This window comes from Marmota monax, unplaced genomic scaffold (assembly GCF_021218885.2).
Source record: "Marmota monax isolate L192 unplaced genomic scaffold, Marmota_monax_Labrador192_F-V1.1 WCK01_AAM20220418_F8-fsc00056, whole genome shotgun sequence".
Classification (NCBI taxonomy): domain Eukaryota; kingdom Metazoa; phylum Chordata; class Mammalia; order Rodentia; family Sciuridae; genus Marmota; species Marmota monax.
Genome location: NW_026695212.1, coordinates 1,507,570 through 1,524,049, shown reverse-complemented (window position 1 = coordinate 1,524,049; position 16,480 = coordinate 1,507,570). Strand labels below are relative to the sequence as shown.

Sequence of the window (16,480 nt, the reverse complement as noted above, 5' to 3'; positions counted from 1 at the left end):
GTGATTGCAGACAGCCTTTTCAGCATTGTTGTGTGGTTCCTAATCGCTTCCGTTGGTCACCCAATCAGAAAGCATGTCTTTAGACTAATACTATTCAGCTGGTTACTATGGCAATGATGGAGTACTAGTTGTCATGGTGATGAAATGGAAATTTTGGGGACCAGTTTCTTAAGAGGAGGTAGATTCATTAAGCCCTGTCTTTCTCTCCTTAAAACTTGACCCTACTTTTGAAGGGGATCTATTTTCGTCTTCTCTGCATACATCTTAGGATTTATATAATCTTTTCTTATTTTTGGATCTCCTGGCTTAAATCCTTTCAAGTCTGTGATATGAGTAGACAACCCCTGCCCCCCAAGAGTCTTTTATGGCTCATATTAAAGAAGACAGTGCAGCAGCTAGGTTTCTTTTTGTCCCCCACAAGAGTGTCTGCGGAACTCTATTTGCATCTCTCCAAAGTTATTCTGGTGTGAAACTATAGGTCAGAAAATATAATGGATTGTAAATGATAAAGGAAACTTTTACTAATGAACTGCAATCACCTATTGCTCACCCATGTGTTTGCTAGACTTATTCTGTGGGGCTGATCCTTTTGAGGAGCAGCAGAAGCTGGGCTCTTTTTCCTCTCAGTGCTGAGGGAGGCTTCACTCCCCTTTGCTGAGAGGCCACTGTGCAGGCCTGTCAATGGGAAATGTATGTCGTTCACATGTTACATAGACAAGGGATTAATTTGGTTGGTCATTTTGGGGTGCTGAAAAAGAAAGAGGGGTCATATTAACATTTTGGTTAAATTTGAGAGCTCATTAGAGAATTTAGAGACCATATATTGAAACACATCTGAATTAATGGACCTCTCGATATTTCTGAGATTACTTTTAGTATATTGACATGAACTCTATGGAAGTCTTTTTGGCACATTTTTATTTTAAAAGTTTGCTGCTTTTAAAATAAATTTTTAAAATATTTGTGCATATTTGTGATAATGATTCTTAAACTCCATTGTACTGAAAAATCTCCCCAGGGATTTAGAAAATATCTCAAACAGTGTTCCCTATAATTTGTAACTGGCCATCAGTGCAGATACACTACTTTACATGAGATCCTGCGGTGAGGCTCTGGAGGTCTGGTTGGATTAAAACCCTCCTATATCTGTGCACGCCTGTAATCCCAGCAACTTGGGAGAACAAAGCAGAAGGATTGCAAGTTCAAAGACAGCCTCAGCAATTTAGTGAGGCCCTAAGCAGCTTAGTAAGACCCTGTATCAAAATTAAAAAAATGAAAGGGCTGGAAATGTGGCTCAGTAGTTAAATCCCCTTGGGTTCAATCCCCAGTACAAAACAAAACAGAACAAAATGGAACAAAACAAAACAAAAACCCTGCTGTATCCAAACCCAGGCACCATGACCATAGGGTTTACAATCCTGCATACAGCAGAGGCTGGGCTTTCATTTGAGGTTCTTCCCCTCTCTGTTGCTTAATGCTTCCTTTCAGTGCCTATGGATTAGTCTGCTAGGGCTGCTGCAACCAAGTACCACATAAATTTATTTTCCCCAGTTCTGAGCTTAGAAATCCAACATCAAGATGTCAGCATATTTGATTTCTCCTGAGGTCTCTTTTCCTGGCCTGCAGATGGCTACTTTCTCTCTGTGTCCTAACATGGCCTTTCCTTTATGCATATACATCCCTGGTGTCTCTGATGTGGGTCCAGATTTCCTCTTCTTATAAGGACACCAGTCAGGTTGGATTAGGGCTCACTCTGATGGTCTCATTTTTACTTAGTCACCTCTTTAAAGGTCCTATATCTAAATACAGTCACATTCTGAGATGCTGGGAGTGGGTTAGACTGTTAACATGAATTTTGGGGGGACACATTTCAGCCCTTAACATCCTAGAACAATATATATATATATATATATATATATATATATATATATATATATATATATATATATATACTATACATATAATATATATGTATATACTTTTGGGGGGGAGTGTACTTGGGGTTGATCCCAGGGCTACTTTACTACTGAGCTATAGCCCCATCCTCTCTTACTTCTTATTTTGAGACAGAGTCTCGCTAAATTGCTTAGGGCCTTGCTAAATTGCTGAGGCTGGCCTCCAACTTGTAGTCCTCTTGCCTTAGCCTCCTGAGTTACTGGGATTACAGGTGTGTACAATCATGCTCCACCACTATGTTGTTTTCATCATTGATTGTTTTCAGCAACTCTCTGGATAGAAACTAAAAGAAATTGGTGTTAAGCTTCCTGAAGTCAGATAGAATGAAAGACTTTATCATTCTCTGTATAGTGTAAGGGTATAGGAGTCATCAAGGGGGAGGGAAGCAATCTCTCTTTTTTAAAAGCCTATTTTTTCGGATGTAACTTTTTTTTTAACATTTTTTATTTGTTTTTATGTTGGGGATCGAACCCAGTGTCTCACGCATGCTAGGCAAGCCCTCTGCCATTGAACCACAACCCTGGCCCCGGAAGCAATCTCTTAATGTACTTGAAAGCATAGTTGGGTTTTCTTGCCCTAGTGAATGGACACTGGGAAGGATTTGTGAGAAGAGGGTTACTAAATGAAAACTGTGAGAGCAGATGGGAGAGAACGTATGTTTTTAAGGCTTTTTCTTGGACTAAGCTTCCAGTTCCCTTTAGGGGCTACAAATTAAATGCCAATGTGCAGGCTCAAATAATTTTCGAATTCAGATAAAAGTCTAGATTTCTAGGTTTTCTTAGAAGATCTGATAACAGAGCTCATATCCCTGTGCAGAATCAGTTTCTTACCAATCTCCTTAGACTTTATTAAAATTGTTTGCTTTATCTTCAGAGACACTCTGGCAGATGGGCTTTAGCCAAAGGAGGTGAAGACAGTGACCACTGCATGACTCTGTGCTGCAAGGGCCTGGCAGGAAGTGGAGCAGTACTGAGGTGAAAACTTCTCACCCGGGTGGGAGTAGACTTGGTGTGTTCAGGGTTCCCCATCGACCTATAAACCACAGGTCTCAAAGGTGTCACAGCGATGTGCATAGCAGAGAAGAAAGAACAGAAGGGTGTCACCACCAATGGGCTCGACATTCCAGTTAGGCTCTCTCTTCCCTCCCTGCCTGCCTTTCAAGTGACAGTGCCAGAGGGTGGTAGGTGTGGGCTATAGGGTCTGGGCTCAGGAACAGTGGAAGAAGCCATGGTCTTTTCTGGTCATTTCTGGTAGGCCTCTGAGGGAGTTCCTAGCTAGGTGACCTTCAAGGGTCATTCTCTGGCTTTCCTGAGGGTTCTCCAAAGCTGACTCTCAGGCTATAAGCAAATTTACATTTTGTTTAAATTGTCCAGAGTGGGTAGTCATGAACACTAACTGATACCCTTTACACTCTGCATGAAGAATCTTGGTGTTGGGAACAGGTGTCATAGCTCTAGGCAAATTAATATCCAAATTTCTGGAGAGACCCAGAGCTTATCTTATGAAGCCCCTGAGGAGTCACTCCCAGAATTCATCCTATGACTGCCTTTGGTAATAGCATCACTTTCTTGACTAAGGAGCTAGAGTTTTTCTTTAAGATAAACAACTCCCTCCAACAGCAAATTAGGGCCATGTCCCTTTGCTTTTTACAAGGGGGACATACTCATCATATTTGAACTAACTTTAAGGAGTTTCCAGCTATGAGAATCATTTTAATGGTTTTGTCTTCTCTTTCTTTAACTAAGCATGAACGTGTTTACTGACAAGAAAAAAGAATTTCTTATGTTCCATGTTTTTCTCTTTCAAAGAAAAACACAGGAATAATATTAGTTTTAATTAGAGTCAAATTATGACCTAAACAAGAATGGAGGTCATTCTGAAAATCATTGACTTGGCGGAGACTTTTGGAAATCATTAGAGCCATTGTTCTAATTCTGGATTTTTGTAAAGTGTATTATGCAAGTTACATGAATGAGGGGGTCCCAGAGGAAGGCTGGAAGTGGAGTAGGGGTAGAGATTGCCACCAAGGGTCGAAAGCCCTTTCTTTGATGGAGAATATATCAGGTTTCCAACCCCAAAGACTTTCTCTTCCTCTCCTTCATATACTAAAATAATACTTTAGTTTTCCGTTTTTGCAAAGTTAGTAAATTGGTTGTCAATGCTAAAAAACCCCACACATATATAAACAGAAAGGAAAATAAGAAATCACCAGTAATCTCTCCATTTGAAGGTAATTAATATTAATAATTCAGTGTCTGTATTAATCTGAAATTTTGCCACTGTAATAAATTTAATTAAACTACCTTAAGTTAAAAAAGGAAATGTGTGGGGAAAAATAACTCCTAAGTCCAAAGCTATATCTGGTTTTAGGCTTATCTGAATTTAAGGGTGCAAACAATGTCATAGGGAGTTTAAGTGGGCAAGTGAGGTGATGTGCTTTTCTTCTTTTTAGAAGATTATTGGCTTTATTTATTTATTTATTTTGGTCTTTAACTGTCCTTCTTGCTCATTAGAGCAGACAGAATCCTCTCTTAAGTGCAGCATAAACATCTTCCCTAAAAGCCTGTTCCCAGCAAAGATCTGAGAAAGCTGCAGATGCCCAGGGGACTAAGACAAGCGAACTCTTATGAGGTGCTAAGAGCCAAATCACAATATAGATCCAGACTATGTACATTTAAAAAAGAGGAAAAGGATGCTCATATAAATGGCAAAGTCCTGAACCATTAAGAATACAATCTTGCTTCTAGCTGCATGCAGATATGTAACATTGATTTTTTTTTTTTTTTTTTGGTGGGGATGGTGGTACTTGGGATTGAATCCAAGGGTGTGCTACCACTGAACTGCATCCCAGTACATTTTATTTTATTTTGAGACAGGGTCTTCCTCAGTTGTCAAGGTTAGTCTCAAACTTAGGATCCTCCTGAGTTTACTCAGATTACAGGTGTGTACCAGCATGCCGGGCAGTATTAATTTTTTATTTTTTCATTAATTCCCTAGGTTCCAGATTCCTTAACTCAGGAAGAAGGCAGGGAATTTCTAGTTCATGGGAATGCTTGAACAAATATAATTCTTTTGTTTCCTGTGTTCATGATATATAAAGAGACAAGTAGAAAAATTACATGTTAACAAGGTAACAATATACCTTGCTTAGTTTAAAATAACACTAAATTTTGTGTGCTTTTTTTAGGATTACATTTTTTATTTGTTCTTTCTGGATGTACATGACAGTAGAATGTTTTTCTACATATTATACATATAGCTATTAAGAATACAAACAACAATAAGTGTTGGTGAGGATGTGGGGAAAAAGGTACACTCATACACTGCTGGTGGGACTGCAAATTGGTGCAGCCAATATGGAAAGAAGTATGAAGATTCCTTGGAAAACTGGGAATGGATCCACCATTTGATCCAGCTATCCCACTCCTCCATCTATACCCAAATGATTTAAAAACAGCATACTACAGGGACATAGCCACATCAATGTTTATAGCAGCACAATTCACAATAGCTAAACTGTGGAACCAACCTAGATGCCCTTCAGGAGATGAATGGATAAAGAAATTGTGGCATATATACACAATCGAATATTACTCAGAAATAAAAGAGAATAAAATCATGGCATTTACAGGTAAATGGATGGAGTTAGAGAATATGATGATAAATGAAGTTACCCAATCCCCCAAACTCAAAAGCCAAATGTTTTCTCTGATGCTGATTCATAATGGGGTTGGAGGTGTGGAGCATGGGAGGTTTAGATGAACTCTAGATAGGGCAAAGGGGTGGGAGGGGAAGGGAGAGGGCATGGGGGTAGAAAAGATGGTGGAATGAGATGGACATAATTACCCTAAGTACATGTATAAAGACATGAATGGTGTGACTCTAATTTGTGTACAACCAGAGATATGAAAAACTGTGTTCTATATGTATGTTCTATATGAATTGTAATGCATTCTGCTGTCGTATATAACAAATTAGATAAATAAATAAATAAATAAATAAGAATACCATTCACGTACCTTACATTGGCCTCTGAGTCTGTCTGGTCTCTGTTCCCTCTCAAGTGTTCATTTTAATCTCAGTTCTTCTTGTCTATAGTACACCAGTTACAGTAACATTCTTCTGATTCCTTAACCACTCTGGACATGGTGTTGTTTCTGCCAAGTTGAGTCTTTCTCTTCCTTTTCACATGGCTGGTTTATTCTCACCATTCTGCTGTAAGTTCAGAGGCTACTCCCCGAAAGGTGACGCCCAAGCTGTTCCATCTAAAGTCTCCTCTCAGACAGTCTGGCTTGTATCACCCTGTTCTGTTTCACTTTTGCTTTATTAACAGCTATCATTACCTAATAAATGATCTTGCCAATTTAGTTGTTGGCTTCTTTGGTGCTTTTTATTTTTTAATCTAACCAGGCAGTAGACTTCCTGAGACCAGGAACCTTCTGTGTCTTGTTCACAGCTTGTTCTCCAGAAGAGAGCCTGACTGAATGAAAGTGCAGCTCCAAGGAAGTGTGGAGAGGGAGCAATGGATGCCAGATGGGAGGTTTGGGGAAGGCTTCATGGAGGATGGAACATTTTAGTTGGGTTTTGAAGGCTGAGCATTACATCTAGGTAGGTATCAGGATGAGTTAGGGGACATTTGGAGCTGAGGAGCGGATGTGTTGAGGAAGCATGCAGCCCAGCATGTTCAGGGAAAGGTAACTTGGTATGGCTGAAACTAATGGTTCTCAGAAGGAAGTGATGGGCAGGAAGGCTCCTGTGACAGGCAGGGGTCTGAGGAGGTAGTCCTTGAAATTGTTTGTGTTTCAGTGATTCTCTATTTAGTTAGCAATGTGTTAGGCTTGAGGACATGAAGATGAAGAAGACACAGTGCTGGCCCTGCAGTTGTGACTTTTGAGCACAGGATTTACAGGGGTCAGAATACAGCAGTTGTTACAAGCACAGCTTCCAGGACCAGGAGTCTTGGAATCAAATCCTGGCTCTGCTATTAACTAGACCTTTGATACCAGCCAGTTCTTAACTATTCTGTGGCTTAATTTTCTCCTGTTCAAGTATGATGATAATAATTGTATTTTTCTCGAGATTTTCTTGTGAGGATTGAGTGTATCAACATTCGTAGCATGAGTCTGGCTCTCAATACATGTTAGCTATTATGTAATATGTTAAAACAACATCTGCTACTTGGTTGTGTTTCCAGTGATGGTTGGATTTTTGGTTCTAGGTTGGTTGGTTGGTTGGTACTGAGAGTTGAACACAGGGGCGCTCTACCACTGAGTTACACCCCCAGCTCTTTTTATATATTTATTTTTTTTTTGAGACAGGATCTTATTAAGTTACTGAGTCTGGCCTTGAACTTGTGCTCCTCCTGCCTCAGCCTCCAGAGTAGCTGGAATTACAGGAGTGTGCCACTGTACTTTGTTCTGTTTTTAAGAAAGATGATTATCAAAAGTGTAGATAATCATTGCAAGAGGGAGATGATAGGCTCAGGAACTCTTGTAGGTTACTGTAATAGTTGAGGCAAAGGAAAGGAAGCACAGAGCTAGGTTAAAGTGAAGATAAAAGATAGTAGAATAGATTGGGTGTGGAGGGTGCAGATTATGTTTTGGAATAAAAGAAAATGGATTTAGTTTTTGGGTCTGTTGAGTTTAAGATGCCCGAGGAAAGAAAATCCATATTTGCTGATGTTCAGTTGAGGCAATAGGGAGATGCCTGAGGTTTAGGATACCAAGGTAAGTTAAACAGGAATTTGCATGCTAGGAATGTGGATGTGCAAATTAACTTTGAACTACTAGGAGTTTAGGTTGAACCTACCATTCCCCTATTCCATTGGCAACGAGACAAATGATAATATTTTATTCTTGTTATATGTTGTAATACACTGCTGGCAGAAGTGCAGGTGTGTGCACTCTCCCTGGAAAACAGGTTGGCAATATTTATCATGAGCCTTTGAGATGTTTATACCCTCTCACCCTGTGTTTTCACCTTCGGGAGTCAATATTAAATTAATGATTTAAATTTATATTATGTATAGAGCTGCTCACCACATTGCTAACATTTTATCAAAAAAGCAAGATCTGCAAACGGGTTTACTTGGTAATAGGAAAATGATAAAATAAATTATGGGTTTGTTCATATGCTGACTATCATCCGGCTGATTAAAAAATTATATTTCCTGGGCTGGGGATGTAGCTCACTAGTAGAGTGCTTGCTTAGCATCTGCAAGACTCTGGGTTTGATCCCTAGCAGAAAAAAAAAAAAAATCTCATTTCCTGAGATTTCAAAAGTGAACTGCTGTGAGGGAGAAAAACCCAATACGGATATACAATTCCTTACCAAATATAAGTTCAACTCTGCTAAAAATAAATATAGTGTTAAGATTAGGAGACAATTTTAGTAAAATTGTCCCTGTGGGTTTTTTCTGTTTGGGAAATTGAGATATGGCTTGGTAATTTGTTGAAGGTTAGTAACTGAGTTTGAATTTAGACCAGATAATAGATTTTGGTTTATTAAAAATTTCCCCTTTTCCTAATGCATCTGCTGATATTCAGTTACTAATGCCATAACAATCTCGACTCACAGACCAAAATTCAAATTTTAATTTGTATTCCAAATCTCGACTATGTTGCCTTTTTAAAAAATGGATGCAATCCATTAAAGGTCGAGCACCTCAAACCTCATTTTCAAGCTAATGTCACATCATTGTACAACTCTGAATATTACATGAGACTATTGACGATTTTTCCCTGTCCTTTAGTTTACAGACATTATCATCCATAATTTTTTAACTTTCTTTTAAATGGGCACAATTTTTACCCAAGGGATGTCTAGACAAAAGATGAGTATAATGCAGCATTGTTGAGAGGGTCCTTCCTTTTAGCTGTTCATCCAGGCAGCAAAGAGGAAGCCATTCTCCCTCAGGTGCTTTCTTGGAGGGCAAATATCTGAGAGCTGTAGAGGTCTTGGGTCATGCCATAACTTTCTTCAATATATTCCTGTTGAATAAAGCATGTTGTTTCAAACTGCAGGAGCAGCAATCTCTCCCTTCCCCATACTCTCTGTCTCTGTCTCTCTCACACACACAGTATCCAGCCCAGTCCCAGCAAGAGAGATAGAACTGGTTTGAGAGAATAACTGGTTTTCATTATAGAAGTTTTCTATCCACATGTAAAAACAGATTAAAGGTTACTGAAGAATTGATGAACCTCACGGTGATTGTTTCCCAAAGGTGTATTAACCATATCTTCCAAAATCCAGCCTATGGAACAGAATTTACCATAGTTTCTGTTTTTTCCAGGACCTTTTTGACACTCTAGATCAAACTTGGGGAATTTTTCTCCTTAGGTGTCCCAACTTCTAAGGTACACCTTCTAAGGTAGAAGCCAGAAAACTTCTTTCCCTGCTTCCCTAAATCCTTATCAGGTGCAGGCATATGAACCCTAGTTCTGATGACAAGACCCAACCCAAGGGATTCTGATCCCAGAGTGAGGGATCTGCACACAGAGGGCAGGGGCAAGCCAAGGCTCTGGTTTGAAGGGTAGCATTAAGGGAGATGTAGAACAGTGGGGCCTTGCTAAAGCAATTTTACAGTCTGATTTAGGTATTTGTTCATGGTGGGAAGCCTCTAAATCCAGCTCTCTGGTCCCCAAAGTGGGCATAGAGGAAAAGCATTCAGCATTGGATAAGAGGATCATAACATTAAGTAAATCTAGTACTAATTTCAACATCATACGGAAATATTTCTTGCCTCCGGGTTGGACAGTGTGTGTGTGTGTGTGTGTGTGTGTATGTGTGAAATAAAAATAACCAAACTTGCCTTCAGGTAGGCCTTCTAGTAAATGGCTTCCTTGAATATCCTTCCATCAGGTTTTGGAAAAACAATTACTTTAGCCTTTAACTGGTGAGGTTTGCATACAATACCCAAAGTTTAATTAGGAAGTACTAAAATAGATAAAATATTGAGCTTATTCCTGTGGTAGAATTCTATACAGCAATAAAAATGGAAAAACTGCCAGTTCAAAAATGATGACTTCTAGTATTTCTTTTCTTTTTGCAGTGCTGGGACTGAACTCAGAAACTTGCACTTGCTAGGCAAGTGCTCTACCACCAAGCTACATCCATAGCCCCAGACATAAATTTGAACAGAAGGAACCAGGCACAAATACTGCAACTGAACGAGCCCTTTTATAGAAGAAAGAAAAACCAAACCAGGATGATTCTTCAGGATACTTTATAGAGGGATGAGCACAGTAGTTTCGGGATCTGATGGCAAGCTATTTCTTCATCTGGATGGTGAATGTGTGAGTGAGTTTATCTCTTTCTTTCTTTCATTTTTTCCCCCTTGTTTTTGTTACTGGGAATTGACCCCAGGGTCTTGCATATGCTAAGTATGTGTCCTGTCACTGAGCTACACTCCCAGTTCTGCTATTTTGGAAAATTATTCACTAATGACTTGTGCCCTTTTCTGTATATACTTTATACTTCAATCAAAAGTTAAATTTAGATTTATGTCATTTTTTGAAACTCTACATCTCTTAACCGCATTTAATCTGACACATGATTGATTGAGTTTAACTACTTATTATGCATTGCCTGACCTAAAGAGTTGGCCTTAATGACTGAAGGAAAAAAATATCAATACCTGGGGAATTCTAAACAGAGTCAGTACGTAAGGGCTATATTTCAATATATTCAAATGAAATAAAAGATCAGCCTGACAAGTTTTATTATGCCAACTAGTCATTTTCAATGGAAAGATCAATCTACTGTGTGTTTAGGTGTTCTCTCAAGTCTCTAAGTTCAGAGTCCCCCAGTGCCTTTTCCTTTGCTATATGGGAGTCCCCAAACCATGACTCTGAAAAACTACGCCTCTTGGAAAAGGTCCTGTGCATGGTAATTCTTTTTAAATGTACAAACAAAAATGACAGATTAAAAAAATTGTTTTTTAAAGGTTAAAAGTTCACATCATTTAATGGGACCCAGCTCTCTGGGGGGAAATAATGATGAGAAAAAAGAAAGGAACAAAGACACCATGGATAATTACACCAAGCAGACAAAGGCGGCCAGAACTATCTTATTTATTATAAAGATACACCGTGAAGAACAAACCCGACTGTATACTGAAGCCTGTAATGGTACATGCCAAAATGTACAGTACTATACAGAAAAGTGCATCGTCACAACAGATTAACAAACATTTTTTTTTTCTTCTTCCAGAACTGTAAAAGCATCCCCCTTTATGTTCGTCTCAGAGAGGAGGGAATGTGATGGTAAGAGGCAGTACAGAGCATGGGCGAACACAATGGCAGGTAGCAGCGTGAGCAGGGCACGGACAGGTGGGATGGGAGGAGACGGAGTCACTGCTGGGTGAGAAAGGCACGGCCACGTCTAGGAGGAACACGAGACAGTCTGATGACCCGCAAAGATGCATGACAGACACCACTGACCACTGAGGCACAGAAAGGCGGGTAGAAACGGGGCAGGGAGGGATGAAGGACGTTCCCAAACACTCAAGTGGGCAGCAGGAATTGCAGGGAGGAGGAGGTGGGCGGGGCGGGGCGACAGTACAAGAGCAAGGCTAAACTCCTCTAAAATAGAAAGGCACTTTCACATGTACATACTACAGATGTACATTGACACAAGTAGGTAACAGTCACAAGCAGGAAGCTACCAGTACTGCAATTGGTCAAACTGACAGGAAAGGACAATACTGATTTAATTACGTGGGCAGGAGTTACCCTTAAGTATGCAGGTAAATAGCAGTCTCTCTTGTTACACAGCCACTTACTATACTTTAATTATCTATAATAACCATCACACTACACATTGAACTTGGATGAATGCTCTAACAGGGGCATTCACAAATGCACGGCTTATATATTTTTTCTTTTACTAAACAATTTCTAAGATAAGCATTATGGAACCCAGTACAATTATTTAAACATACAAAATTCCCTACGAAATTTAAAGATACAGGTACCCTTCTCTATTATACCACATAGACTATTTTCTTTCTTTTTAAAGAAAGCATAATCGGGTAAGTGAAAGCTCAGATTCCAGCTTGTTTTACCCATCTGTGCCAAAGTCACCCTGTACCAAGTCCCATGCTCCAGCCCAGCTGGAGGTTGGGTTCTCAGCCCTGTAGGTGATCCAGAATAGCGGGGCTCTGCACATGGAAGGAGCCTTCAATTCTAAGCTGCTGTGTGTCTCAGGGCCTCTGTGGTGGACAACTGCAAGCAAGACTAAGTCCCAAATGCATTTTTCTGCATTCATAACCTCTCACTGCTATGGTCAGGAGTAAGTATCAAGCCACATCTGAAGTCTTCTTATCCCTAATGGACCCCTAGGCTTTTTAACATTGGATTTCAGAGGCTGTAATCATCAGATGATAGTTTTTTCAGTTAGTGGACTTCAGAGGCTATATCATTCCTAAAAGCTATGGACACCACAACCAACCCATCCCCTGTTTTCTTTTCACTAAATTATAAACCCATTTTGGGAATGGCAAAAGTACATAGGAAATTCTTACAGAATACATTTGACCCTTGGAGCTCTACATCATTTCATTACCGTTCATGACTAAGGTGGTAGATTACATGGGACCCTGCTGTAAATTATTCTATGGATGGCTCAAGGGGCCCCATGGTCAGATTATGTTGTGTGAAGACATGTGAAACTATTGAACAATGGCATCGACACTGAACATGAACATGGAGCTCCACAAAGTGCCACTCAACAGGCTGAAACACTTTACTAACACTCATCAGAAAATGTGTACTAAGTACCTTCCTCTCTATCCTAACAATCCACTCCCCAGATCCCTAGCCAAACCAAAAAGCTGACTTGGTACAGCTACTGCACTGAGTTCTATAAATGGGACATGAACACAGTTGTATCAGCTGTGAATATATATACTTGTGCAGGTGGAATAAGGTTAATATTTATAGCATTATAATTTACTCACCATCAAAATGATCACCTCCCCAAACTGTAAGACTGCTAAGACCCTTGAAATGGAGAGGGGGACATAGCATCTCCAAGACTCATTTCCTTTTTTCTCTCCCTCTTCCCTGTGTCTTCCCTCTGTGCGCTGCACCTGTGGCCCTAAAGAAAGCCGTGAGGCAGGTGAAGCTTCTCAGCTGCTGCAGCTTTTAATGAGCTTTACTGGGTGTTATTTTGGGTCCTTTGCAAAGAAAGTGGTTACCTTGTCTTATCCTTGGACTCTGAAGACTTACTAAACAAAGTAAGAAGAGGCCAGAACTTACTGAGTCCTTGCTCACTTGGAGGTCACATGCTTTGCTTGTTATTGAGGAAAAAGTCTGGAGGTGACTTTAGGAGTATTGGGAGAAAAAGTGGGGAGAAGCCAGAGAAAGGGAGTGATGGGGTACAATAGGAGCTGTTTCCTGAGAGAAGGCACAGTCTCCCAGACTCTACAGCAGCACGTCCTCTGTCATCCAAGGCAGCAGAGGCCTGATTTGGGGGGCAGAAAGGCAACTGTTATTTCATTATAGTGGAAACACTAAGAGAGAAGACCCTGGGGAGGAATACCAGGGAGATGAAGGAATGAACTTGAGGGAGTAAGATCTAAAAGCTATAGTCAAAAGTTCATAGAAGGCATTTAAAAATAAATTCAGAACACCTGTGTCCTTCTCATGCATTTTGTTAACCTCTTACTCTTCCATTAGAGTAGGAAAATGGTTTTAAGAATCCTGATTATTTTTAAAAAACTGAGGATTATAAAAGAAAGTTGAAACTTGTCAGAGAATTTAAGGGAGAACTGTTTAAAAGGGTTGGTGCTATTCAAAACTCAGTCCTAAGTGGGTCTCTGTTGTGTCAAAGGTCTGAACAACCACTGAATTTAGGGGAAATGAATTTAGGCTGAGCTGGGCCTCTTTTTCAATATGGCCAATAAAGAATCATTATGGAAATTCTAAGGCTTATAATTTATAACCATACCTGGAAATACTCGGGGGGCTGCTGGGGGGAATCCCACTATTCAATCCATTTGTGAAATCAGGCCTCAGGCAAGCAATTGGCAATGTCATTTGAAAGATAATAATACTTCATTAATTTAATCTCTTTCTCAAATAGAACAATTAATATGGCAAATTGAGGTAGAGATCAAAGAAATGATTTTAGTACAGATCTTGATTTGTTTCTGCATAATGCATTCACCTGTGGGCCCATTAATTAAAGTTCCTGCTGTGCAGCTCTTAGGTGGACATGCAATTGGATGCCAGTTTGAAACTAAACCTAGAAGGCAATCAAGAGGTGTCCAGCAGAGTTTGTTCTGAGGCATCCATTTTTGTTTGTTTGTTTAACTCGGGAAGTTCAATGACAATGTAGATAAAATGCTCATAGGTTGATAGATGATATCAGCTCCAGTAGTGGGACAATGGTGATTTGTACCTTCATAGGAATAATTGCATTCAAGACAATTTGGGGAGGGCCTGGGGATTAGCTCAGTGGTAAAGCGTGTGTTTAGCATGCATGAGGCCTTAAATTCAATCCCCAGCTCCAAAACTAAAAGAAACAAAAACAAAACAAAAAAAACCCAATTTTTAAGTTAGAGAAATATAGTAAAAATATGGGCTAATGAAAAATTGTCTCTGTGCTAGGATGACAGAGAAAGAGAGTCTCTAGTTGAGCTCACTTGACTGTGAGTTATATAGAGATTACATGAAAAAAAAATCATGGTTCCAAGGTACAAAATTATGAGGAAATCACCCTGGAATCATAAGATAATCTTCCCACTATGGCCTAGCATGGCTTTTGAACTCAAGTACCATAGTCAGTTCTGGGTTGGCTCAAAGAGAAAAATGGAGAGGAGAGCTGGGATTTCAAATGCAGGCTTATCAGGCCTTTGTGATGTATTTAAAGGAAGCAAGGTAATTTTGTCAGAGGAGAACACATAGTGAATCAAGGATTCATGTCCTGTCTGCTCTCTCCATTTCCAAAGAGGATAACATAAGAATTTAGGGGACACATATTTTGTAGGCAGATATTGAACAACAGATTTTTTTTTAGGGGTTTGTGGTATCACTAGAAAATCTTTAACATTAGACTGTTCTAGTCCTTTCTAGGCCCTGATGGACTTGGACATCTCTGGGGCCTGATCATGCTTATGGAAGGATTCACATCTATAGCTTTGAGATGGCATCTCTCTCTCATTTCCCGGGTTCAGTTCAAGCAATAACTGTGAGGTTCTACTCCCTTCACTGGTCTTTCAACTGAACCCAAGGAAATGACTGTTACAGAAAAGGCAATCATTCAACTCATTCAAGCCACGGGCTGAAGGTCCCACTGTGACAACCCTTTTTTAAGTTTTTAGCAGGAGCTTGACCCCTACTCTGAATGGAATCAGAGGTGCTCACTCTCAGCTGCCAAATAGTGCCATAATCTTTCAGCTATTACCCTAAATGCCACAGACCAACACTGGTTCTACTCCAATAAAACCTGGCACTCAGATTCTCCTGCTTTCAGGAGATTCACCTGGGCTCCACTAAGCCTGAAGCACTGGACAATGCGGGGAGTGGTGTTGCCTTCATTACAAGTGGTGCAGCATTGGATTTTCAAGTAAGTCTAAGTGTTTCTATTGTCTTTAAAATGACATATGTCCAGTTATTTAAAAAATTACAAAATACAAATGCCCGTGTTAAGTTAGCTAGTTGCAGACATAACATTCGACAACATAGAAAAGCCAAAAGATCTCCAGTTATAAGCACAAAACTAAGGAAAGTTATGGATCACTGACTTTTGTCACTAATCCGTTTCTTTTAAATCACCTCCCCTTATGCCTTTGCTCAGCTGGTTTTTACATCGTGCAAGACTTGTCTGTTGGACCCTGGGAAGGTGGGGCAGGTCCTATGGTAGGATTTGTTTTTGGAAGAACAGCAGGTTTTGGCCTAAGGGCTGGGGGCTTCAGCTGCACGCCCATTCTGGGTGCCACCATAGGCTTGAAAGTACTCATTGTGTCACTGGAGGAGCTAGTGCTACGTCGAATCTGAGGCTCTGAGCTCCTGAGGGCAATGTTGTGCAAAGGGCTGAGAGATTCTGTGGAAGTAGCAGGGGTGGGAGAGTTTTTCACTTGTTCCAAGGTATCCAGCACCACATCAGGGGCATGCTTTGCTGTGCTCTGTCTCTCCAGTTCCCGGAGTTCATTCAAAGCAGTGTTCATTGTCTCTTCAATATCCTATTGAAAAATAGATGGAAAAACAGACTGAAAATGAATACTAAAGTATAGAAACCCATACATTTCATTTCAAAGAAAACAATTCAGCAGAGCATAGTCTACAGAATGTACAAATATAGCGCCATCCCATGCAATTAGTTTGACTCTAAATGTTCAGGAGACCAAGATGGGGCAATATCACAAACATTTGCCATTCTAAGGCACTAGGAAGCCTCTTGGTATTTTCTACCTTGCATGCTGACTTATTTTTTTTTAATGTATTTAAAAAATATTTTCAGTTGTTGTTGGACCTTTATTTTATTTATTTATATGTGGTGCTGAGAATTGAACCCAGTACCT

The 16,480-nt window shown here is 40.0% G+C and overlaps 1 protein-coding gene across 2 annotated transcripts in view; it reads right to left on the bottom strand.

Annotated features, from left to right (window-relative positions):
• Positions 1-11,011: 11,011 nt before the first annotated feature.
• The window catches only part of Srgap1 (SLIT-ROBO Rho GTPase activating protein 1), a 291,780-nt gene continuing 286,311 nt past the window's right edge, over positions 11,012-16,480 (bottom strand). For both annotated transcript variants that reach the window (XM_046430664.2, XM_046430665.2), the window contains exon 22: positions 11,012-16,141. In XM_046430664.2, the coding sequence (XP_046286620.1) occupies positions 15,764-16,141 (378 nt within the window). In that variant the 3' untranslated portion in view covers positions 11,012-15,763. The remainder of the gene's footprint in view (positions 16,142-16,480) is intronic.